Here is a 25,850-nt window from a genome sequence, read left to right on the forward strand (position 1 = left end):
AGAGCTCTGAAGCAAGGCACCACTGTATGTTGCACAAGGCTGAAAAATGTCAATGGAAAAGCCTTTCCACTCATTTCTATAGTGAGTAACCTCACCATTCCATCCCTGCAAGTTTTTGCACTCACTTGCAAAACCTCAGGATATATCTGTTTGCCAGAGAGACCAGGTTGGGGCAACAATAGCAAAGAACTGTCTCAGCTTGCACAGAGAGGAGACTCCAGGAGAAAAGGATTTTATTTAAAAATCAGAAGAGGGATTTGAGGGAGACAAGAGAAACCTGAGCACTGAACTGAGGCTGCCAGAGCCCCAGACTGGCACTGTGACCAGAATGCCACCTCGTATCTGTCCCTTACACGGTTTCAAAAAGCAAAATAAATTAGTCTGGTCATACCTCAGACAGGTGCCTCCCTCTGGCTGTAGCTGAACGTAGTCTTCCAGCAGGTGTAGAATCTAAAAATCACCCCAGCCCCACTGCTCCCTCCTCACAACAGAGACCCCTCCGGCCATCTCAGACCTACCAGCATTCAACTGCTCCATAACCCACTCCTGTCACACTGACCTACATAAGAACAGGCAAAAAAACCCCAACAAAACCCAAAACACTTCTCACTGCATGGCTCATTAGAGCCTTAACTGATTCCTCTCCCTCCTCCCCTCAAAATTACAATCATTACTATTTCCTTATGCTTAGACAAGCGAATTTCCATTGTAAAACCTCCTGTTAGTCCTTCTCACTTACTAAACTCAAGAGAAAAACGTTTGAGATGTGATTTACTAGAGAAGGAAACCATTTTAATACATTATTCATTAAAAACAGGAAAATAAAACTAACAAAGCAACTTTGATCTTTTCCATGATTAATTCATGTGCCAGAAGCCCTCTGATTTAGAAGATCTCAAACCACACTGGCTACACAGCAGAAGCAGCAGTAACACAGAGTGACAGCATTTTTATGTCAAAGCTCCCATCACTTGTGCAAAATCCTCCAGATAAAGCAGAATTGGAGATCCTGAACCCTCTCTCCCCTCCCTCTGCCTGGGGGCTCCTGCATGTCACAACCATCAGCAGCTCACGTGCTCGTGGGTGTTCCATGGCAGGGATCACAACAGCTCTTGGGGAGGCCCTGCCCACACAGGGAAACACCACATCCAAGTCAAAGCTATTTTTAAGCAAGTGCAGTTTAAAGCTATTTTTAAAGCAGGTGCTCTGGGGACATCCCCCTTTGGGGGCACGGGGGCAGCTTCAGAAGTTGGCTGCTTTGGTACAGAAACAAGGGTGTCCACACAATGTCTGACAATCAACTAAATCTGCCTGAAATTCACACCTGTATGTCCAGGCAGTGCATTAAATCTCACACCTTTATGCACAGGCAGTGAAATTTGCTAGAGACACAGGTTTAACATCAACCTCAAAAGAAGGAGGAGCAGTAGGATACTCTTTATGGAACACAAAGACAAAACATACAAAGAAACCAGGATGAACAAAAAGCCAGTTGAAATGGGAATGTCAAGGAGCTTGTGTCCACAGGGCCCAAAGTTTTGCAGCCCCTCCACAAATAAGTGACCACATTCCTCAAGACAGCAGCCATCCCTCGGATGAAATCTCGAGCCTTCCTCACCAAGTGCACCTCTCCATGAGAAAGCAAACTGTATCCCAAAGCACAACTGGAGTCTAGTCAGGAACAAAGTAACTGGGTAAGCTAATTCAACAGGACAAGTTAAACATCCCCCTTTTTCTGCCATCGGGGCCTCTGACTGCTGTCATGAGATGCCTCAGCTTTTCCCCTGGAGGTGCACTGGCCTTGGGCTGACTGGGCAGGATGATCAAGACCCCAGACACCATCCTGCAACACCTGGATCCTCCTGGTGGACTGGTCACCCCACAGCTGTGAAGCCCAAGTGGTCTGGCAGCAAACTCAGCTCTGATCACACAGCTGACCCGGGAGCTTGTGAGATTTCCATGTGGCAGCTTGCCAAGGAGTCCTCTAATTTCAACAGCCTTAAAAAGCAGGTTGTTTACCACGTCGCCCTCCCACGCAGGTTCCCACACACCACGGGCTGAGCAAGACACTGCCACAGCAAAGCATCTGTCAAGAAAAAATAAATTCAGCCTCCTGTATTCCCAGCTTCTTGGGAAGAGCTCTGCCAAGAAGCAGCACCTCTTCTCATCAACACATCCCCCACCCTGGCAATGCTGCAAGGAAGTGCTCAGTGCTCAGGCTGGGGATGGCACAATCCACCCTGAAATTTCTGCAGAAGGGACCACGAGCGCTCCGCCCCTCCCAGTGCCAGGGGATTATTGGGATTTCCCAGAGGGATTTCCCAAGGGCTGCAGGTCAGGAGCAGTGCCTTTGGGAAATGTAGTTGTCACCAACAGATTCCCAGCAGCTAACACAGCCAGACCTGATTGTCTCCCCGTTCCCAATCTCCTCCCAAATGTGGTTTTCACCCTGCAATATGTATTTCTCCACTTCTGAAATATGTCTCTGGGATTTCAAAAGCAGATGTCCCAAATCCAAACAAATACAGCTTCAAAAAGGCTGGCTGCCACATGGAGAGGGTGTTGCTTGCCTCAGCTCAGGATCATAGAATCATAAGTGTTGGAAAAGACCTCCAAGATCATAGATTCCAACCTTTGTCAACAAAATCACAGCACTCAGTGCCATGTCCAGCAGCTCCTTGAACACTTCCAGGGATGGTGGCTCACCATCAGACTGCTTGGGCAGTCTGGTGTCAGCAGCTCCATGATGTGACACCCACCAATTTCCTTCTCCCAAAGAGCTGGCCTTTTCCAGCAGGTGGAAGAACAGCAGCAGTAAATACATACGCTGCCTCCTCATCTCACTCCTATCAATGGACAAACAAGCCGAGGTGGGTGAAGAGGAAGAAAGTCACTTTCCCCAACAGCTTGTGAGAGACATCTAAAACCTGTACCTCTCTATCTTTTTTCCCAGCCCTTCAGCGGGGAACACTTGAGGGGGGGATTTGTTTAGGCTCAAATGAAAGGAGATGAAAGCCAGCCCGTGGTCTGATGGTCACAACAGCCCTCACACAGGTTTCAGCAGTTCTCCCCCCACACAGCACCCTGCCTTCCTTCCAGAAGTGCTTTCCCATACAGACATTTTCCAGACAGACCACGGGACACAGGGATTTCTCGGCCATGGACTTCATGTGCAAATTGTCATCAGCCCTCCTGGATGCAACTGGACCTTTCCCTTGAAGGGCTTGTTTTTCCCACTTTGCCTCCCCTTCACAAGTGAAATACAGACCCAGAGTCAATGCAAGTAAAAACAGGTGTAGGACTAGACTGAGGCTGTCACCCAGTAAGGATTCTTCACTTAACACCTAAGAACTCTGAACTGGGCAGGCTGGACAAGAAACATTTTTCTGTCTTTATCCTTGCTGATTTGCAAGTGTGATCTGCAAGTCTGTACTGTGAACATACAGGAAGGACAGATCTTAGACACAAAAATTTGGCCTTGCCTGACTTTTAAGAGTTTGATTTTCTAGTGATATCCTTCAAATGAAAAGGTTTCTGGTCTTAAGGCAATTTCCTACATTTTATAAACAAAGAAAATTATTATTGGAAGCAAGTTCATCTGCTGGAACTGCAGCAGTCTCCTCAGTCCTGGCAGCAAGGCTGTGGTTTCGAGCACACAGCTCCAGGGAGAGAGGAGAGCAGTAACAGAGGAACACACACTTTCCAAGAAAGGACTGTGCTTTACTGTGTGGATCAGTGTTGGTGACAGACACACATGCTCAGCAAGTCTGGCAGCTAGACGGCAGAAACAAGCTGAGATTCTGGGATTAAAAACAGCTCCAGACTCCAGCAAGAAACTTGCTTTGGTGGTCACGGCTTTCCCTGTCCCTGCAGCTCCCCTACAATCCCTCTGTCCATATTCTCCTCCTCCCACCTCCTTTAACCTTTTGGGCTTCTTTAAGCTGCTTCTTCCTGATTACTCCTGCCCATACCCATCCAACACCATTCCCCAGACCAGTCTCCTACTTCCTTCTATATCTCCTTACATTCCTTATCTCTGTCCTTCTTCCAGACCCTTATGGCTCTATTTCTCTTCCAAGCAACTTTTCCCGGTGTTTCCACCATTCCCTGCCCTTGCCCCTTGTCTCTGCAGATGGGGCAAGGAGAGCAGGACACCTGCTCAGCCAGACCTCCTGCCTTCCTCCCTCCCCTGCACCACTGCTGGGATTCCCCGTCCCACCTCACTGCAGCACCCAGGGCAGGGCTGAGCTCAGTCAGGGACAATTCTGGCCCAAAAACCAACCATAGCCCTGCTCCAGTTTCCCAGTCCAGACAGCTGGTGCAGAACTGGCCCCACTCAAGGCAGCCCCAGGGAAACCCAAGAGCGTCCTTTTCAGACAGACAGATTTACCCTCAATTACGAAACTGCCTCATTCCCTCATCTGCAACCTCCAGCAGTGCTGGCAGTGCCAGGAGGAGCAGCCACGGAGGTGGCTCAGTGCAGGTGGTGTCCACAGCACTCCAGGCCATGCTGATGGCATGCAGTTTATCCCACATCACAAACGATTAAATTTTCCCCGAAGACAGCAGACAGGGACAGCAGAAGCTTTCATCCCTCCCTCTCTTGTCTCTGCCAAGCTCGAGGTCACCCTGGCCAAACAACGTCAGGATCTCTTTGCTCAAAGCTCTGTTTTGATTCAGCATTTCATTCTGGAAAACAAACAGAATCATTGCTGCTGAAGCTCTCCAGGAAACAAAAACAGCTGGCACTGAAGAGCAGGAAACTCATTATTTTCTGCTGGGCATGGTCTGGAACAACCAAAAACAGAGGTGTATATATTGCAAGTGTGAGCATTCACCTCCTAAAGCATCACTAGAAGATGAGCTCTGATTTCTACAGCTCCATGCCAGCTCAGCTAATGCTGAAGACCCAGTTTTGCCCTTGGCTATCTGGGAGGCGTTGCCCCCCTCCAGTGAGATGCAGGACAGAACTGCTCAACACCCCCACCATGCAGCAGGCTGATGCTGCTGATCCTCCATCCTGTCTGTGGAGCCAGAGGAAACCTTGGGTCTCCTCACAATGCCTGAATAGCTCCCAGGTAAACTGAGGTAATTAAACACTGCAGCACAGCAGCGTCTTGTTACCTTCAGGGGACAAGGACTTCTGGACAGGCTCGGCTGCCAGGCACCCAGACACAAGAAAAATCCTTGACTGTGGTGGGACCTCCTAAATCAGGAGTCTCCTCCAGCAGCCAGAGTTGAGAGACTCAGATATTAAATGGAATACAGCCTAATTTGATAGTTGGTGGAGCAGAAGTTAAATATGTGTGTATATATACATAGACACACATTTATTGATTTATTTTTATATATAACAAAACAAACAGCATGGTTTTGTTGGTATTTTTTTTTCCTGCAGTTTCTGGCACAGATTTACAGAGTGACCCCTGGTAAAGCACTGAGGCTTTTAGACAGCCATTTACCTATTTCATCTGTCAGGCACCTCACAAACCGTGCTCTAGAGAAATCCAGGCACAGCCTGAGGTGCGCTACTCTCAGAGCATCCCCTTCATCCCAGTCCAGGGTATCATCCAGATGTCCTCAACCACACTGGCTCCAGAGAGGGATGGCCATGAAACAGCATCAGGGAGCAGCAACCAGGGCTGTGCCATCATCCCTGGATCCCAGCACTCTCCTCCTACAGCTTCATGTCCCTCTCTCTCCTTCCATGCCACACTCACCATCCTGCCCCACGGCAGCACAAACACCAGCTCCAGCACAGCCGTGTCCTCCAAGGCCAAGGAGGTTTCAGCTCCTCCGGGAGCTACCCTCACCTCTTCCAGGAATCACAATAACATAAAGCAAAGAAACCTCTGTTCCTCATTACAGCCAGGAACACTGAAATCCCAGGGCTGATTTCAAGCTTGCATATTTATCTCTAGGTTTCAGAGCCCAGACAAAACACAGCCCTCTGAGGAAGTGAAGTTAACCCTGACATTGCTGTTTGGTGCATTTTAACAGTGCCTGGGTATCTCTGCAGTTGGCAGATCTTGGCAAGTCACAAATTACTGACAAGAACCTCTTGGCATTAGACACAGCTGTGGTGTCCACATGGATCATTTTCTGAGAAACAAAAGTAGTCTTGTGGAAATGTGGCAGGCTGGGGTGCTGCTCTCCTCCTGCATTACAGTCCCTCCATAAACACCAAGAAAATCGCTTAGTTTCCCTGGGTTTGGCTCTTCCTGCTACCACGAATAAACAGCTTAGTTTGATTGCTTTCCCGTTGAAATACATTTTCCCTGTGAAAATTCAGAATTTAACAAACTTGCCTTGACTTGTTTTCGTTTTTTTGTTAATGGCAGAGAGATACATGTGAGATATCGGAGTTCCAGGGTGGAAGAATATTTAGGTTCTCTTGGCAATATTTACACATGAAACACAATGTTCACATTTTGAAAGTTTCACTTTGAGATACAAAAAAAGAAACTCATGGAGGCTTCAGGATGAAGAGAGAGCTGCTTTTGCTCCCCCTGGCTTGGCTGATAAACCTCTGTTGGTGTGTGCAGAGTGTGACCTCCAGCAGACCAAGACCTGCTCAGGACTTCAAGATCAGCCTCTGGAAACCTTTCATTTTTTTAACCTGGCATTTTATTTTTTAACCTGACTGACATCTTTCAGCAAGGCTGGGGATCCACCAGCCTGCCACACAGAGATGCACAGCATCTGTGGGTTACATTCCTGGTCCCTGCAAGGGCTCAATCTTCTCAGGGCACACTTAAGGGTGTATTTTCTCCCCCATGGGATTCAACACTGCCCTGACCTATCTCCATCTGAAAATGCAAAGCTGAACCAACATGGAGTGGATCTGGAAATCCCTTGCCCACAGCACACAGGTGTGACAAGTGTAAAGCACTGAAAAAAGTGTAGACATTGGAGAAAAAAAATACAAGAGTGTAGAAATGCATGTCTGCTGCTGGTGTCTGCCACATAAGGCTTTGGGATAGACATTAAAGCCTTCCATGTCCTCAGATTGTGAACAAAGACAGCAGAACTTTCTTTATCTTGTCCTGCACTGATATGGCCAGTTTGGACCAGCAGGTTTTCTAGGTGGTGTCTGCTACAAGCTTTAAAACTCTGCTAGAGCCAGTAAACCAAAAGAGAGGAGTGGCCCAAAAAAACAGGAGATGAGAACAGGGCATTTTTTTAAAATTTATTTCTGGTTCCTAGTTTCCAGTATTTATTCCCTTAACTATAAAAAGATGGGCTGAAAGTCATTATTGCAGTTTACAGAGGACTTGTAAAACTCCTTTTCCTCCCTGTTGTGCAAGAACCTGATAACAGATCTGTCAATAGAAATTTTATGGGGCTGAGGAGCTACACGATAGTGCAGAGCAAGGATCTTGTTAGCACCATACCTATGTTCCACTTTAAAGGCTGCAGATCTTTAGTGGTACCACAACATTATTTCTTTTAAAAAACTTCAGCTTAGAAAAACATATTCTGAGAAAAATGACAGCAAAAGACAAAAATCCTCTGCGTTTGAGGACAAACCATTTTAATCTGTCAGCCGCAAAACAAAGAAGCATTTCCTGGTCCAGAAGCAGGTTTGGGCTTCCTGAACCTGCTTCTTAGGTTACCAGTAGGTAAGCAGGTTCAGCTTCCCCCTTGGATGATCCTAAAGGTCCCTTCCAATATGATTCTATGATTCCTTGCTGCTACAAACCCTACCAACATGAAATATTTAGCAATAGGTGCTATATCCACTCTACCAGCTCACTTGGCTTTTCAATATTCTTGTCATTCTATTTCTTGCCCAGAACTCAAATTTGTCATTGTCTTCGCTGCCATGAAAGAAAAGAAACAACCATTACTTACCTCAGAACGATGAAATTAAAACTGAACTTCAAGCCAGAATTATCACTTTGAGTGACAACATGAGGAATTTTTTTTTTTTAAAAAAAAGGCAAATTGCAGGAGTTCAAAGCACTAAAATAGAAACACTCTGTTTCCTACAGGGCTTGCTTCATTCATTAATTCAGTCAAATACTTCATTTGTATTAATTTAATTAGCTTTGCTCAGAATTAAATAGAGCAAACAGAAAGAGAGGTGGCAGGCCGAGGGCACGCAGCACAACCTTGCAGGCAAAGCTGCCAGGGGACTGGGCTGGCTCTGGGACTCCAGCATTGCAAGGGGAGAGGCTCAATCCCTCAAGACACACACCTGGGGCCTCTCAGTGTCCAGCCTGACCTTGCTGCAGCCAAACAGCCTGGCCCAGGCACCACCACCAGCTCTTGGGAATTCTCTTAACTTCTCACAGGGGTGCAGAGGCACAAACCACAGCAGTGGTTCACCCACCCTCACTGCAAGGCTTTTTATTTCAAATCAATCATATCCTGCCCAAGAAGAGCTAAGTCAGGGTTTGGTCTCTCACAGCTGAAACCAGGAATCGGTGGGAAAAAGCAACAAGCACTGGAGAGCAGGTCTGAATTCATGTCACCAGCTGAGCAACACCCTCAAGAGCACTACATGTGTAAGAGAGCAATAAAGCAGATTTTTTCCCTTTAAAGAGGGTCCGCGAGGGTTGAGATCTCGTGGATTCTCTCAGAGTTCCTGGCACACACTCGGGAGGGAAGCAGGACTCTCTGGGTTCTCTTAAACCACTGCCCCTGCAGTCCCCAGGGCTGGGCAGAGCTTGGCGTGGTCCCACACACTGCACCCTGCTCCTGCTCCCCAGCTGACAACATGCCTCACATCCACGGATGGGGCACATCCACAGCAAAAGCACACATTTATATCCAGAGTAAAAAGAATATGAAAGTTTTCAAAAGGAACTGTGTGACTTGAAAAAAAAATTGATGACTTGAACAAAAAATCCTAATAGGGTGAAATAAAGAAAACCCAGAAAAGAGAAAATAAATTCATTTGAGAAGGGGTGGGAAATCAATTCCTAAGCAATGCCTGAAGCCTGGCAGGAAGAAGTCAGTCCTCACCTTCTCTATAAAACAGCCTGGACTGAAACAGCTCTTGGGTCGGTGAGGGAGATGGTTGGAGAAGAGTGTGGTGCTTCCCTCCACCCCAGCTGGGTGCCAGGGCCACCAGGGACGTGCCACCCTTGGGGAGTTCAGGAGTTGGACTTCACTGATCCTTGTAGATCAGAGTATTCTGTGATTTCCGTGAGAGGCAATCTCCTCCCAAGGTAAGGAGATTTTCATTTTAATTTTGCACTGGTTGCTTTACACAGGAAATGTCAGCTGAATGAGGGTAGTTAATAAAATCAGATACAGCTTAGCACAGCAAGTATATCCAAGCAGAGAAAATAACGAGAGGCAGGTATGATCCCTCTAGTCCTCCCTCACTTCCTATTGCTCTCTCCCTTTCTTTTTCTGAAAAACTACATGTATTTTTAACACATCAAACAGGCAGGTCTCCCTGCCTCAAAACAGCAGGGCAGCACTGATGGACAGAGGAGCCATATGGGAACCTGCAAAGAACTAATTTCTTTCCAGCTGTATGTTTCCTATGTTGCCCCCACATCCCGACACAGCTCAAAAGCCTCTGTCAGACTCGCAGCAGGGACACCCTGTTCCCCCATCCCTGCTGCAGGTAAGCAGAGCCAAATTAAGATTTTGGTCAGAAGAACTTTAGATCAAACCAAGAAAACACCACTCATGAAGTCCAAGCAACCACCAGGACTGCCTGTTTCGAGTGAGCAAAACAGGAAAAACAAAATAGGGCAGGTGCGCCTAAAACCCCAGTCTCGATTGTTTTGTTGGGTTTTTGGGGGGTTTCTTCTTATGTCCCCTATTTCCTCCCTCTCTTTGCCTACTTTTTGGACTTTTACTTTACTGGAGGTAGACAATGGTGCCTGAGACCCAGTGAATTTGGCTATTTCCATAAACAAAACCCCCAGCTCTGCATAAGAAGTCAGAGGGAGTAGGGAGGATGTTGCCCACAGATCAGGAAGCCGTTTTTTGAGCTTTCAAGTCGCGAATTATTCTCAGACTTTTTTGCCAAAAAACCCTTAAAATTTCAAATACAATTCAGAGCCTCCACATTTCCAGCAGAAGAGACAAAGGTAGAATTAAACACGATGTCATGAACGAGACCTCTCTGTGTATCAGAGGGAAAGCCCTTCTTCATGAATAACTCCTTTACCCAGTAACTGGGAAAAGCCAGTATCTGCAGTCAGGCTTGCCCTGGATAAAGTCTTTTCTTGTAAGCTCTAAATGTGACCACACATGGGAACAACCAGACAAGAAAAAACCCAAGAGACATATTTTGATCTTCTTGTTCTGTAAGTCTACACATCCTCAAGAACAACAGAGGAGAGAGAAGTAATTTATTTCCAACATTTCCCATTTCCCTCCTGTAAAGCAGGAGCCGAACAAACATCTGAGCTCTTAATTTCTCATCTCTGAGACCTTGTTAGTAAATGCTCAGCCACCAGCACAGATCTGAAACACACTCTGGATTTATGCTCATGCCCACCATCCCTGCTCAACCCCACTTCAGATGGCCAAGCGTGGCACTCTTGCATGTGGATACAAACTGGGATGTAAGACACTAAAAGCCCTCCAGTTTCTCCTCTTTCCATCCCTGGCTCTATCATAGGAAATTAAAGCAAATTTCTAACATCCTTTTCACCCCTGCAAGAAATTCCTCCAGGCCTCCTTAGCACACCCTGGCACTCTCCCTGTTCTCCGGTTACAAATATAAAGATTTCCTGATTGCTGCAGCACAGCTCACATCCACGCCCATAACTGGTATCACAATAAACAGCAGGGACATCAAAACCATCACACCATAAAACACAGTTACCAAAAAAAAAGGCTGCCTGGATACTTTTTTGGGGCAGCTGTCACACTAAAAACTCACAAGCTTCCTGTGCGAAGTGAACCCGGGAAACAGAAAAGCTCATGAAGTCGACGTGAAACATTGAGGAATAAAAATCATCTGGATGTTTTAAACATTCCCTATTTCAAACATGCTCTGCTTTCTCCTCATCCTGCCCTTCACAGGCAGCCAGGTGAAAAGCAGGAGTGACAAAAACAATCTGTCTGAAGGACAACTTCAGGGAAATGAGCCAGAGCGAGCAGGACCCGGCTCCCCAGGTCTGAGAGCAGAGCAGAGGGCACACACAGCTCCAGCTGTCACCGACAGCCCCTTCCAGATCTCTCCTGCCACTCAAGAAACCTCAGGCACACCACAGCATGTGGCCCCTGAAGAACCCAAACACCTGCACTGCTCTGGAACTGATGGCAGGGACACAGAGCAGAGCCCAGCTCTGAATGGAAACAAGCCAGAGTGACTCCCTTACCTTCTGTGAAGCTTCCTGTAAGAGTTATGACAACAAACACTTTGCCTTCTGGCTCCAAATCCACCTGAAAAAAAAAAAAAAACCCAAAAGGAAATGTTAGAAGATTGGGGTTTTTTGACTGCCAACATTTGATAGTATTTGAACGTGTATATATCCTCATGTACACCTTAATTGAAAAAAAAAATAAAATCAAGCATCTGGTGCTCAAATTGTTCAGCATTCAGGGCTCCATAAAAAATAAGGAACTTGAGTGATTTTTCTTGGAAGTGCTGAACAATCTCAACCTGGTTAGAGGAAACAGAAGTTAAAAAAAAATAAAATACGGTTCAGAGTGTTCCAATTTGTGAGAAAAATGAAGCAGGACTAACACTAAATTCTCTGAAAGTATCAATGTGCAGCTCTTTCAAGAATTATATGGATATTTCCTCTCTATTATATTTTATCTCAGTGAAATTGTTTCAGTCTCTCAAAATACCATCATCGCTGAGGCAAATGCTGGTTTCTTACATAAATCACCTTTTGGCCTTAAACCATAGGAAATAGAAAACTGTTAGTGCTGTTACCTAAGGACTTCTTGTCATTTAATCTAAATTAGATAGAGATAGAGATACTGAACATAATTTTAGGGATCAGAGATTCAATCCCAGTGTCAGTCAGCCTGTCCTTGAAAGAAAGTATTTATTTTTTAGTGAGTGGATTTTTCATTTTGAGATACATAAAAAGGTCTTGCTTTTGGTGGTGTTTTTTCTGGTTTTGTTTTTTGGGTTTTTTTGGGGTTTTTGGGGGGGTTTTTTGTTTGTTTTTTGTTTGTTTGTTTTATTTACCAGCTAAAATCGCAGCTAAGGATTCTGGACGTTTGAGTCAGGCTGCCACACAGAAATCTCAGTTAAAAAAACAAAAACAAAGAAAGAAGTAACAAGGCATCCCCCCCGAATTTCCCACAAATTTCAAGGTTAAAATTAGCAAAGGGGAGCTTCACACCTCGTGGGTATTGATCACCTGTGCAGAACAGGAATTTTGGAAATGGAGCTCTCTGGAGGAATGAATAAAGATTGCTCATCCAAATCCTCCCTGCTCCTCCTGTACAACCACAGCACGATGAGCTCAGGCTGCCTCCTTTTCCAGGGGCAGCACACGGTGTACCCAGTGAGCCTTTTGACTCCTCTCCAGTGTAAACACACCGAAATAAACCCATCACTGCAACAAACCTCCAACATCAACCTGAGCTCCCTGAGCAAGGGCAATGGACCACCCCTGACCCAAACATTCGCCTGTGGTTTCCAAAAAACGCCGTTGCCACGAACCAAACAGGCAATAATACTAAGATACTGGAAAAACAGAAAGGTGAACCCCCAAGAGGAGCCAAACAGCCAAGCTACAAATGGAAGGAGAGCACCTGCACAGCTGCAGGTGGGAGGAGATGTCTGAGCTGGGCTGGCTCTGCAGAGTTAAGGTGCAGAATGCTGACACTGCCCAGAAAAAAACAGACTTCTGGGGTAAGGGAAGGGGGAGCACAAACAGCCATGCATTTCCCTAGCCCACGGTTTGTTGCAGAAGTAGGGAAATTGTAATTTAAACAGCCGGGAATTTGTTAGGATGAGCAGAAGAAATATTTCCAGCAAAAAGAATGAGCAAACATCTCATTCGCACGATTCCAGCTATGGTTCTGAGCTGCCATACACACACTTTTATCAGTGGGACACAATCTAAGGAAGCTACAGCTCCTTGGGAAAATCCTACCAAAATGCTGATTTTATGCACATTACATTCTCCACTAAAAGAGAAAAAAAGAATCAGTCTCACAGGGAAAATATAAATTTGAGCTTTGACTCAAAATTAATTTTTGTGCTTGTTTGCACTGCATATTTCACTGGTTTTAGGAAGCTGTGTTTGAACAGCCCTCTGTCTCCATTAATACTGAAGACATTCCCCAAATAGATTTCAACTCCAGCAATATCGTGCATCATTTTTGCCTGAATTTCAGTTCCCTGGAGAAATGTGCAGCTTTGTAAAGAAATGGTTCTTTCCAAAATATATAATAATATATAATAATATATAATAATGTATAATCATGCAAACTGATTTATGGGATACCAAGATTGTGGGTTTTATGGAAAAATCCTTACTTACTTAGGTTTCCAAAATCATTCTTCAGTGCTTATCATTTTCCTGCCAGTTTCCATACAGGGTATGTCAGACTCCTGCTTCCACAGTGACAAAGAGGAAGCCTCTTCTTCCTTCTTCTAATACACAATATCTCTGGTGGGATGTGGAATAAACCCCGTACTCCTTGTTCAGTCTTAAAAGCAAAGGATTGTCAGGACTCAAGCATCTGGGATGAGGCCAGGAGATGCAACAGAAGCATCATCCACCTTTGACACAGGGCACAGACAAAAGCTGGCCCAAAGTCCTGACACACCTTGCTCTCCATCTCGGCAAAGAGAATTCCCCTGCCCCTGGCACAGCACAGTCCTCTGCCTACAGCAGTCTTACAAAACAGAAACAAACTAATTCAGAAAGCAATAGCAGGAGATTTATGAGGGTTATAAAACAATCTCTCTCCCCTCCAGACTGCAAGATTAAAGACCAGTCAAATCCTCTACACCTACTAAGCAGCTGTGCTCATGTTGTACCACAGTCCAAGAGCACTGAGCCAAGAGAACTTGAACTACACTCAGTATCTTCTTACAGAACATCTAAGGGGGATCTAATTAAAAATTACAGCTGAAAGGCTCCAAAATAAGGCTGAAACCTCAGCATGCCAGGAGCTGCTGAAACTTAGGCACACCAAGGCTGATGGATGCAGGACCAACGGGGAATTCTTGTCCTAGACAAGAGCTTAAACCAGACAGTCTTAAGGGTTTCTCTAGTCTTAAATTGATAGCAACAGAACAACAAAAGATAATATACAATGAAATTAAATTAAATGAAATAATAACAGACCACAGGGGAAAGTCTGGCTTTTGGACTTGCTGTGATCTCCTTTAAGGATGAATTTGACCAGCTAAGCAGCAACCAACTTGGTACCTGAGATAACTCTCAGACATGTGGAACGTGCCCGAAACAGAAAATAACACCTGACCTAAAAAACTGAAAGGAAAATGTCTGACCACAGACCTGAGCCGGCCTGAGAAACACCAGCAGCTCCCCAGGAGCAGCACCTGCCTGACAGGACATGCTTCCCACCACCGTGACAGGGACACCCTGAGCCATGGCCACACCACCAGAGCGGTCTCGTGCTGGCAGCAGCTGCTACCTGTGAGCTGCTCACACTTGCTGGAGCCACAGTGCCGCTGCTGCCCCACATGCTGAGCTGGGTGTGAGCAGCAAGAGCCTTTCTCAGGTTCTAGGGGTGACCTCAGGCAGCCCTGCAGCACAGCCCCTCGTGCTCCTGCCCCTGCTTCACACCCTCAGCACCACCTTCACACCCCCAGCAGCGCCTTTACCCTCGCAGTGCAGCCACAGTTTGTTGCACACACTTCAGGAAACTTGACCAACCCAGCTGGAGCTGGGCACACAGAAATTGCCCAGAACCATCTGAAACCAGAGACCCACAGATCAGGAGTCTGGTACCCCAGTGCTCCTCCAAAAGGAGGAACTCCTGATACAAGCCCTCCTTCAATCTTTCCAGTCACCAAAGCACTTCCACCACCAGCACTCACTTTCACAGATGGAGAGGGCTTCTCACCATGTTCTGTTACTTAATAAGACCTGAGCACTTCAAAAGGAAGCAGCTGCCAAAGGATTGGCCCTCCAGCCATGGAAGGGATAACCCTACCCGGGCTGGCAGCCCATGCCCTGACTCCACAGCTCCAGTGATTCCAGTACCTCCCAGCACCAGCAAACACCCTCGGGATCCAGCCTCCCAACAGCAGTGTGGGCGTGTAACACAAGCACCATGCAGACACCAAGTTTTGCTCCTCACTTCTTTTCTGTTTTTCATTTCCCAGCATTGACATTAAAGGCAAACCCCCTACATTTTCACAGAGAAACAGGGTGTTGCAATATTAATCTTGACAGAGTTAATAAAGTCCGAAGTAGACCATGAAATCAGTTTGGGTCAACAAAGCAGCTGATATTCTTTCTTAAAGAAAGCAGGAGAAGCTCAGAGAAACTCAACAGCCTGAAGGTAGCACAGGTGATGCTCAAGGGGAACTCCTTTACCATAATATAAGAGATAAGTGATATAGGAATGTAACCATCCATATGTATTTGACACAATTATCAAAGAGTAATACATACAGAGAAAAGCTTCCTGATGCCAAGATCTGTCTGGCATGGGATAACTTATTTTAGGGAATCACAGGCTTATGCCTGGAAGGTTTAATATCAAAGCCAAAGGAAAGTCCTGTTGTATTGGGAGCAAAGGAAAAGTATGAAATTCTGTGCATGCCTGATACTGAGAATGCTGTGAGGTGCACTGATCTCAGAATAAATCAAACTAAACTGGTGGCGTACAGCATTATACCACTGGCAGGCAGACCTGTAAACAATCATCACCCTCCCCTCTTTTCAGCACTTTCATCCTCAGCTGGGTCCCCCAGGGCAGAACCAGGAGGAAAAACATAGACTTTCTGGTTGGTTTAGAGGTAACTTTGCTCACTGGGAGATGAAAGTGTGCTTATCAGCAGTAAATCCTTTAGTCACCCTCAAGGAAATGAACGCAGCACGTTTGTCCGCAGCACAAGGGGTGGAAAAGATCAACTGCTGGAGCTCAGCTGTATCTGTGAGAACAGCACAGGATTCTGACCCAGAGCTAAACACACACTTTAACTTCTGTTGAACTTCACAGCCATACCAGGGAAAACAAGCACTGGAGGATTTTGGCAGGCGAGCTAGAAACGAGCAGGTAAGGATGGTGAGTTCAGCCACGGCTTTGTTACACTTCCACTGTGAGGCACAAGCCTTTGCCAGGACAGTGTGCTGCAAATTAGGAACTCCACTCCTAACCCAAAGCACTCACATGGTGCCCCGTGCCTGAACTTGCCGGGATTGTGCTGGTCCATGTGACTTCAAAGGGAGCTGCCAGAGACTGGTTTCCCACAAGGAGGGGCCCCACTCAACCACCTCACACACCTTCTTCCCCAGAAAAGGGCTCTGCTGACACGGCTCCCAACAACAGGGCAGGTGTTATTTACTCCCCTTCTCTGCGTTACAAAAAACAAGCCAGTTCAGGAGCAGAACAGATGCAGGGAGACCCAAACACGGCTCCTTAATCACATGCCTTCACACATATAATAAAAACTTGCCGAGCGTGATTCATCGGTGGAAGAGGTTTGGAAAACAAATTCAGAAGGAGGGTAATCTCTCAGGCAACATATCAACACCCAGCTGAAGCATCCACTGAACTTGAAGAGCAGGTATAGTGAGCTGGCCTCCGAGAGAGCCCAGCCTGCCCCTGGGAAAGGATGGGAAGAGGCAGATCCAAAGGGTGCCTGCCTGCAAGTCGCTCGCTCTCCAAAATCAAGATGCGGTAGATAAGGTGGGCCTCCAGATGAAAAGACATCCTCGACACTGCACCTGGCAAGAGCATTAAATCTCGCAAACACAAGTTTACAAGATTTATTTTTTCCCCCCCTCCCATCCCCACAACGGATAACCCAGTCTGGGAAGTCTGATCTGAGGCACATCGGAATCAGTGGGAATCTTTTTTATTGTGTTTGGATCAGACACAAGAGATGACTGTGTTTACCCTGGAGCCTAGAACATCCTTTCTCCCACTGCTGCCCTGTCCTTCCTTCCCCACAGGCACAATCCATAAGCCTCCTAGAAGTACAGCCTTTCTTCTAAGGCATGTCAATGCTGACATGCCTTCGAAAACAGAACAGGCCAGACACTTGCAGTGAGCAAAGCAAATATAAAAGCTACCTAGGGACTTCATTAGTTTAATTAAACAAGTAGCTATATCTTTTGACTTCCTACATAATTTTTAATTTTAATTAACAGAACTGCATATGTAATCAGTCATTTGTAGAGGCAATTCCCAAGGCTCTGTTCAGTCAAAAGAGCTGAAAATCTGGGTTAGGCTAAAGCTGGTTTTTCACATGCCTCTAGTTATTTCTTGTCATCTTTCTTGTTTAAGCTCCTACCAGATCATGCTTATGGAATGTCAGATCTTTCTGCATTTTAATAAGGTAGCACCTCCTTGGACAGGTCAAATGGCAATTTTCTCAGCCAAACACGCAGTGTCTGGATTAATCAGCCCCTCTTATACTTTTTGAGGCTGACAGACACCTGTCTGTCAAGTCAGACACCTTTGAAAATCCTCAGGGCTGTCTAGCACAAAGGGGATTTTGCATTTCCAGACCAACACATTAAATGTTTTTCCTACAAATGCACAGCATGCACTTTTTAAGATTCAAATTAGGGTGCCTAAAAAAAAAAAAAAATAAATCCAAAACCAGAACCAGCAAACACACACACAACAGGGCACCAAGTATCTTCTTACTGCTGCAAAGGCTGGCAAGTGCTCAGGGCAATAATTCCCACTGCAGGTGCCAGGGGTGACATGGAGAGCAGTGGGAAAAGGCTGCCAATCCCACCTGCAATCAGCAGGTCCATGTACCCTGAGCCTTGAAGCACACCTGAACAAAGTCTAACACTCTGCAGCAAAACTCACACATGAGTGGAAAGCCAGTCCCTCTCAAAACTCCTACAACCAGTTATTCCAGCTATTATTGTAATATTGTCATTCTAATTTTTTGTTTCGGGACAGCTGCTTAAAATATTACTTTTGTTTTTGTTCAAGCTGCCTAATTATAAGCTGCACACCAGCCATGAACAAGCATGCATAACTAATGACTCTTAGCCAATCCTGGACTCTTTAATCAATTTCAGTCTGGTTTCATCCAAGAGATTACCCACCTCTACAGGAGATTTACTGAGGTAGGAACAAGATTAATTTATCCTGTGAAAATTTCCTGCCAAGAAAACCTGCTTGAAAAGCTACAATTATAAATACAAGTATACAGATTAAAAAAAGGTTTCTAATCTTCCAAAAAAATAAACCAAACAAAACAAAAAAAAAAAAAAACCAAAACACAAACACTTTCAAAAGCAGAAGCTAGAGCCTGTTCCCATGGTGTTACAGCAATTTATATTGCTTTTGAGAAATATCTCTAAAGCAATGAATGATTTACAAGTAATGGTTGCAGGAAGATGCTCTTTAGCACATTTGGGAAAAAAAAAATGTTATAAAGTTAAAAAAAGAGAAACACAGACACGAATGGTTCAGGGACTATTATGCTTTTGTTCTCCTTATATTTTCAAAGAAAAACAACAACAACAACTCTCCACAGGGATTTTTTACCTTTTTCCCAAGTTATGTGGCAGGGGGAGAGGATCCAATTACCTGTTTATAAATACCGTGGTAGCGAAGTTTCTTGAAGACAAGGCACTGATCTCAACACTACCACCACTGAGTAAGAACCCCCTCCTTCAGAAATTTAAGTGAAATTCAGAAAAAAATGGGGGGGGGACATGGGAGAGTCTAAGAATGTCATGCACACACTGGAGTCTGCAACAGAGGAGAGATTTCATCCACAACCTCTTACAAGTGTGGGGCTAGAAATGGCAAATGGGCTGAGAAGAAAATGTGAAGATTGACCAGACCCTACCAGTGAGGGCCCATTTCCTGAGGGCACAGAACATGCCAAGCGTGGGATGACCGTGTGAACAGCAAAGCTGCTGGAACCCCCCCAGTGACAGCACATGGTGGCCAGGGGAGATGCCAGGCAGAGAGAAAAGGCTGCTCTGAGCCTCCCTGAGCAGCCCCTGCAGAGAGAAGGGGCAGGAAGCCCCCAGCTCCCTCCCACAGCTCGTGTGAAACCAGAATCGTGTGGGCAGGACGGATGCTGCCTTTCCCCACCACAAGCACATACAAGCAGAGCTTTAGCTCCGCTGAGCACAATTAAACCTTAATTATTCACCACGCATCTTTGTAACACCGTGCCAAATGCCACCATGTCCAGTCCATTACTGTATTTTCCTTCCAACTCCTCTTGTCTTCCTCCTACAGCCAGTTTTTTGTAAGGGGTGGGAAGGAAAATCACAGATTACTTTAATTTCCCAAAGGCAAATACTGCCATCAATGCAAGACCACTAAATTAAAGGATGGCAAATGCAGGGCTTCATTTTCAGCTGTCTGAACACTTGATTACAGCAAATACACCCATGCTCACATTCAGTAGCTGCTATCAGGCTATCAGCTTTGCATATGCAAGGTATGGAAAACTGCCTGCAGACACCTGCATGTGCAATTGTGGGTAAAAGAGGCTGAAAGTGGGACAGGGTCTCTCCAGAGGAGACTCGGGAGCATTGACCAACAAACAACAAAAATCTTCTATTTCCATCCAATTAACAGTGACAACATATCAGTAAACCTCAACAACCAGTTATTACCAGCAAAACAAAAATCTTTCAATAGCTGTTGAGCTGGAGTTGCAACGGGACGATCCTGACAGCTCACGTTTTAGGTCTATCACTGAGCACACAATACAGGGATTGCCCTACTCTATCTCCAAGATCTGGAGATTATCAACAAGAGTATTTTCTGTCTCCCACATGAACCCAATATAACTTGGCAGAAAACCCAGGGAATTGTGCCACTTTTTCTGTTTACAGTTATAAAGGAATAAATTCATTGACTGGTGCCAAGTAGGCAGGTTAGTGGCACTTCCCACACGGAAACATTCCAAGGGCCACCACGATGAGGTTCTGAGCAGAGGTTCCTCAAAGTAAGGCAGTGACACAGCTGAACTTCGAACTGAGGCAGTGTCCCCCAGGAAGGGAAGGCCAGTGAAAAAGCAAGCCCAGGTAGCCCAGTGCACACCAGAGACCTGGGTTTGGCCCAGAGACGAACAGAACAGGCACCAGGCAGAAATACAGAAGGAGAAACACAAAGATTGGGCAGAGAAGCAACAACAGCTCTCTGAGTCTTGAGAAATCTCCCAAGGCACAGTATTCACCTTCAGCTTTAATTAACCTCCCTAACAAATCTAGGCAGACTTTATGAATCATTTATGACTTAACATTAAGCAGCACAGTCTGCACATGGTCTGGAGGTTCTGTGACCAGGGCACTCTTGTTGGTTGCCCGGGGACCATCACTGCACAGCTACAGCAGGAAAGCACTTAGGGCTAACTTAGGGGCAATCCACCAGATTGAACAGCATCAGGCAGAGCCCCCAATATCCTGTTCATGGATCCAACTCAAAGAGCAGGGATCCCTAAAGCAGTTTCATCACTATGCAAAGACCCCCGCTGCAGCTGTCTCTCCAGAACTTACTCATCTACTTGTGTTGCTCTCCACTGCTCGGTGCAGGGAAATGTTTTCTCGTTATTCACAGGTTTTATTGCATAATTCTATACTTCTAAGAAATTATTCTCATTTGAGTCTCCATTAGGTGTGTCACTATTTTTAAAATACCTTCCTACTACATGTAATCCATTTAGTGTGCTTTTCCATTTTTGTCCAATAGCTCTTTCTTCTTTGTAAAACCAGGCCACGGCAGATGAGATCATGAACCATTAAAATCCATTAGTCCTCCAGATAGAAATCCATCTAATTTCTCAACACCTCAGATAGAAAGGGGAAAGGTCACAACTTTCTCCTACTCCAACCACTTCTGTCAGATGCTGAAGAGCCAAATACCATCCTTTTAACAACAGTTAAAAGTTAAGCCCTGGTAGTGCAGCAAAAGGCAACCTGATGGAAAAGTTCAGTTATTTATGATGCTTGATCACTAATGATGAGCACTGTAAAACTAAAAAAGAAGGATTCTGGAGTGAGATGTGATCAGCACCTCGATGCCAGGAAGATGGGGCTCCACAACACAGAGGTACTGACACAAACCAACAGCTCTGCAGAGGGCTTGATTTACAGGCTTCTTCCTTCCCTCCAACATTGGGAAAACCTTTATTGATCTTTACTGCACTGGGGACAGCTGGAACCCAAAAAAGTGGATGGTAGAAGTTTCAGGAAGACCCACAGTGCTGGCTGTCACTCAGGGTGCCATCCTGGTGTCACATCCCTACAGCGCTGCTCTCTCCTGAAGCCAACGTGACATCTCGAGATCGTGCACTCCAAACACATCACCCACATCAAACACATGCCACACATCCCCATCTTTCCAACCAAAGGCAGCAAAGCCCCTCTGGGTGCCCAGCACATCTTACACCATCAGCTTGACAGGAAAGGAAAGCAACATACGGGGATGGCAGGAGCAGAGGTAGAAACAGGGCTTTGGGTCTTCAAAAACCAGACCTAGCCCACTGCACAGCTTGGAAAAGTGCAAGGGAAACTTGGTAAAACCCACAAAAACAACACATACTTAGACTCCACAGAAGCCCAGACATCAAGAAGAATCAATTGCTGCAAAGCACCAGAACTCTCTGTCTTTTTAGTGACTTTAAAGCCTTGAGCTAAGTGCACCGAGGGGCACACAACAGCACCCCTGACAGCATCACAATGAATTAATTTATGTGCAGGATCAAGTTATCAGCAATATTTCTGGCAAAACCTAAGATTTCAAATGGCAAGTCTCAGGGGCATGCCAGTCTTTAGAAGTACAGCTCCCAACACAGCTCACATTCCAATTTAAAGTGTTAATCCCATTACTCATCCTTAGTGAGGATACAAAAAGGAGAGATTAAATCCAGCAACTTTCAACCTTGGCATGGGCTGCAACACCATGGAGAAGCCTAAGCACCTCAGCTCAGATAATTCTTCCCAGATGTGGAATTAATAACAGTGACTTCCTTCTTCCTCCTCTCACTTCCTCACCTGGCAATTTCTTAGCACTGAAATTATTAGGGACTAACATTTTTACCTGGCCATTATTAATCCACCACATTCCATGTTGCAAGATGAGCTGCCCAATGATTTGAGACAGAAGCATGAAAAGCAAATTATCAAATATAGAGTGGCATCTCACAGGAGAGAACCTGTTTAGGACACAGGGAAGGATGAAAAGAAAGGTTTAAAAGTACTTTAGCCCACATACTCCCTCTCCCATTCCCTGCCAACCACTTACGGGATTGCTCCATATCCCTGGTACACACATCCCAGAACATCATGTAAAAGCAGCAGCAGTTTCTGGCTGCATAGCCAATTAGATGCCTCCAAAGGTAGGAAAAAAAAAATTTAAAAAAAAAGGAGTGCCAAGGCATGCACTCCCTCAGCATTCCTGAAGGTATGATGCTTGCTCCTGGTGTCCAGATGTTACTGCTCATGTCTCTGCTCCAATCCCAGGAGGTCCAGTGCTGGGAGCCACAATCAAGTCTTCAGGCAGCAAAAAGAATGTAGGTTGCAGCTGACAACACCCAGAAAGGACACGCCACTGCCAACATTTGCTTTGCCAAGTTAGATCATATCCTATTTGTAGAGTGGGTTTTGTTTATGAGTTTGGTTTTCTGTTTGGGGTTTTGTTTTTTTTTTTTGGTGGGAATGATGGAAGAGTGCAATCAAAATATTTCTATGAAACAGCAGTTAGAAAAAAGGGTGCAGAGGTGAGGTTTTTCATGGGGAAAAACAGTGGGTTGGATATCAGTACCAAAAATAATAAGTAAAAAAAAATTGTCCTGAAATCCTGAGGCCAAGCATTACAATAAGAGACAGACTGTCCAAGACCAAGCAATTTTTAGTCCCATCATGTCTGTGATTAGTCTCCCTCATCTACCTCATGAGAGGGATGATCTCACTACCCACTTGTGACCATAAAGTCACAGCTGAGACTGCAGCAATTAGGCTGAGCCAGGAAGGAGCTGAACAGCACTGGCCTCCAGCCTTCCCAAGCCACCGGATGGTGACGAGGCTCTGTGTCACTGGGATGTGCTGACCCAGTCACCTGCCTCCCTCTGAAGGACAGGAGGCTCTCCTGAGGTTTTGGGTACAACTGGAAGGTGACAGGCAGCCTGCTGGCACCTTCCAGCAGCACGCTGTCACACATTTCCCCTTTTTAGTATTTCTTTTTCCTTTTCCAAAGTGTGGGTTCAAGATGAGGAAGCAATGTGACCAAGATTTACCTTGGATTAAATAAACCACAGGGTGGAGACACCCAGAAAGGGTACGCAGAGGAAAAGGTCAGAACATGGTTGGAGTGGTTTTGCCCACAGGTCAGCCGAGAGCATAACTTGGTGCTGACCACATTTCCCATTCAAAACTCAGCATCACCTGCAAACCCGCAGATAAACCTTCTGCTCTTCAAACAAAGCTTTTGCTGAGGATTGCCACAAGCCCCAGCACATGGCAATCCTGGGTAAGCCAAGAGCAGGACAGACTCACTTACAAAGCCACTCATATTTAGGACAACCTTTGCCATGTTCCCTCCTTGACAAATGTTGAGTTCCTTTGTGAATGGAAGGCCTGGCATTTTATCTGTGCCAGAGTGTTGCTTCTGTTTTATATACAAACACACATGCTTTTAACTGTAGCACACTAATGTGTTTAAAGTATAAATTCCCTCCTGGAGAAAAGCACATCCCCACCTGGGTGGCACTGCTAATGGGGACCTCATGCTCCTCTTCCTGTGGACAAACAGCCCCTGCTGTGGGGGGGGGACACATTCCCCTAATTCCCAAAGCAAGATTTTATTCTCTCTGGGAAAACTCACATCAGTTTTAGTCTTCTACCTTAATTCTCACCAGCTGAGGACAGAAATCCCTTGGGTAGCATTTGTCTCCTCTGAAAATAAAGCCAAATCACTTGCCTTCTTTAAGATTTACCGAGCCATATAATACAAAGCCAAGCCGTCACTGAGCTCCTGTCCTCTCAGCAACCTCCTTGGAGGAAAGCAAATGAAGAGATCCAGCCCCTTTTAATGACTGACCCACATTCAGTGAAGGGAAATATCACAAACACAGTTCCCTAAGAAAGATAATAAACACTTCACAGTGTTCAACTCCTAATATATATTATACTGAAAGAGCCTGCGATAAGATTACAGTATAGCAAGGAGTTTGATGGAAGGATAAAATAAATCAGAAAACGGTGTTGTTTGGAAGGGACCTTAAAGATTATCCAGTGCCAACCCCTTGCCATGGGCAGGGACACCTTCCACTATCCCAGGTTGCTCCAAGCCCCCTCCAACCTGGCCTGGAACAGTTGATCCTGAACTGGAGCTGCTGACTAGATCTTGGCCGCACCACAAATTGCGACTTTTCGTGATTCTAAAAAACTCCTCTTGCAGCTCAGCAGAGTTTGAAAAGCTACTGGGGCATTACCACACAGAGCAACATGAAACAAGGGGGTGGTTTCGGATGCTGAGATAGAGAGTCTGAACAAGTACTGACCCACTGGAAAATTCACAGCGAGTGATGGAAACATCTGGTGCTCTTCTAACACCTACAAGTTCTGGCTGTGGCTTTGAAGCAAGCCACAACACTGTCTATTGTAAAGAGCACTGTTCCTGTGGAAACACTTGCTTAATATTGTCAGAGATGGAGTAAGAAGAAACTATATAGGTGTTCAGAATTTTGCAACTACTCGTTTACTGGCTAAAATATATATATTCAAAAGAAAAAAAAAATCTTTTTCTTATTGTTGACAGTGAAAAACACTATCAGGCACCGAAAGAGCATCTTTTTGTGCAGCTGGAGTAATAAAAAAAAAAAAAAAAAAAAAAAAAAAAACCCAAACAAAAACAGCAAACCCAAACTCCACAAAATCATAGAATGGTTTGGTTTGGAACAGACCTCAAAGATCATCTCATTCCTACCCTTCTGCCACAGGCAGGGATACTTTACCTAGACCAAGTTGCTCCAAGCCCCATCCAACCCGGCCTTGAACACTTCTAGAGATGAGAGATCTGCAAGATTTTCTGCAAATGAAATTTCTTATGACCAGAACTATTAACATAAAAAGCCAATTCAGTCAACCTAGAAATGAACCACAAAACTTATACTGAGAAAACACTGATGAGCTTTTTTGAGGCCACAAAAACATTTTCAGAGCAGTCTTTCAGAAGCCAAACACAGGGACCCCGACGGCTGCTTAAAACCTGCAAGCTCAGTTACTCTTCTCACCTAATGTTCATGTTCAAAACAGGAACAGGCGCTTCAAAAATGTTACTAAAATAAGAAGCGCGTTGCTTAAAAACAATGAGTACTGCATATGCATTGCTGAGGCAAGTCTCTTTGCACTAAGCTTATTTATATATAGAAATAACAGCAGTGACCTCGCATTAATCACAGGCACAGCTTTCTCCATGACAAAGGGAAATGACAAACTTACAAGGGCACACCAGAAACCTTCTGAGATCACATCCACATAAGCCAAAACATGTGACAACTAGAATGATCTTTGCTCCTCTTTGAAAAATCCACTCAGATCCTGCAAAATTCTTGACAAAATCAGAATCGTGCAGTTCTAAAATGAATCACGGGATGATTTTACATATAGTTTCAATTCTCTGTTCTTAGCTCTTTTTCAAAATTTCTGAAGCTTTTAATTCTAAGAATTTTAACCAAGACAGCACTAACCAAAAAGAACACAACCAGCCAAAAGGGTTTCTCCTTGCTAGACACAGCGCCGAGCAAGAACCGAAATGAGTGTGGG

At 45.3% G+C, this 25,850-nt stretch overlaps 1 protein-coding gene across 1 annotated transcript in view; it reads right to left on the reverse strand.

Moving 5' to 3' along the window:
* PRKCH (protein kinase C eta) overlaps positions 1-25,850 on the reverse strand; it is a 114,733-nt gene that overhangs the window by 76,378 nt on the left and 12,505 nt on the right. Inside the window, exon 2 of the mRNA XM_066189012.1 lies at positions 11,298-11,361. Coding sequence (XP_066045109.1) covers positions 11,298-11,361 — 64 coding nt within the window. The remainder of the gene's footprint in view (positions 1-11,297; positions 11,362-25,850) is intronic.

The sequence above is a fragment of the Chamaea fasciata genome, unplaced genomic scaffold (assembly GCF_029207755.1).
Source record: "Chamaea fasciata isolate MVZ Bird 193981 ecotype frontalis unplaced genomic scaffold, bChaFas1.0.hap1 SCAF_7, whole genome shotgun sequence".
Classification (NCBI taxonomy): domain Eukaryota; kingdom Metazoa; phylum Chordata; class Aves; order Passeriformes; family Sylviidae; genus Chamaea; species Chamaea fasciata.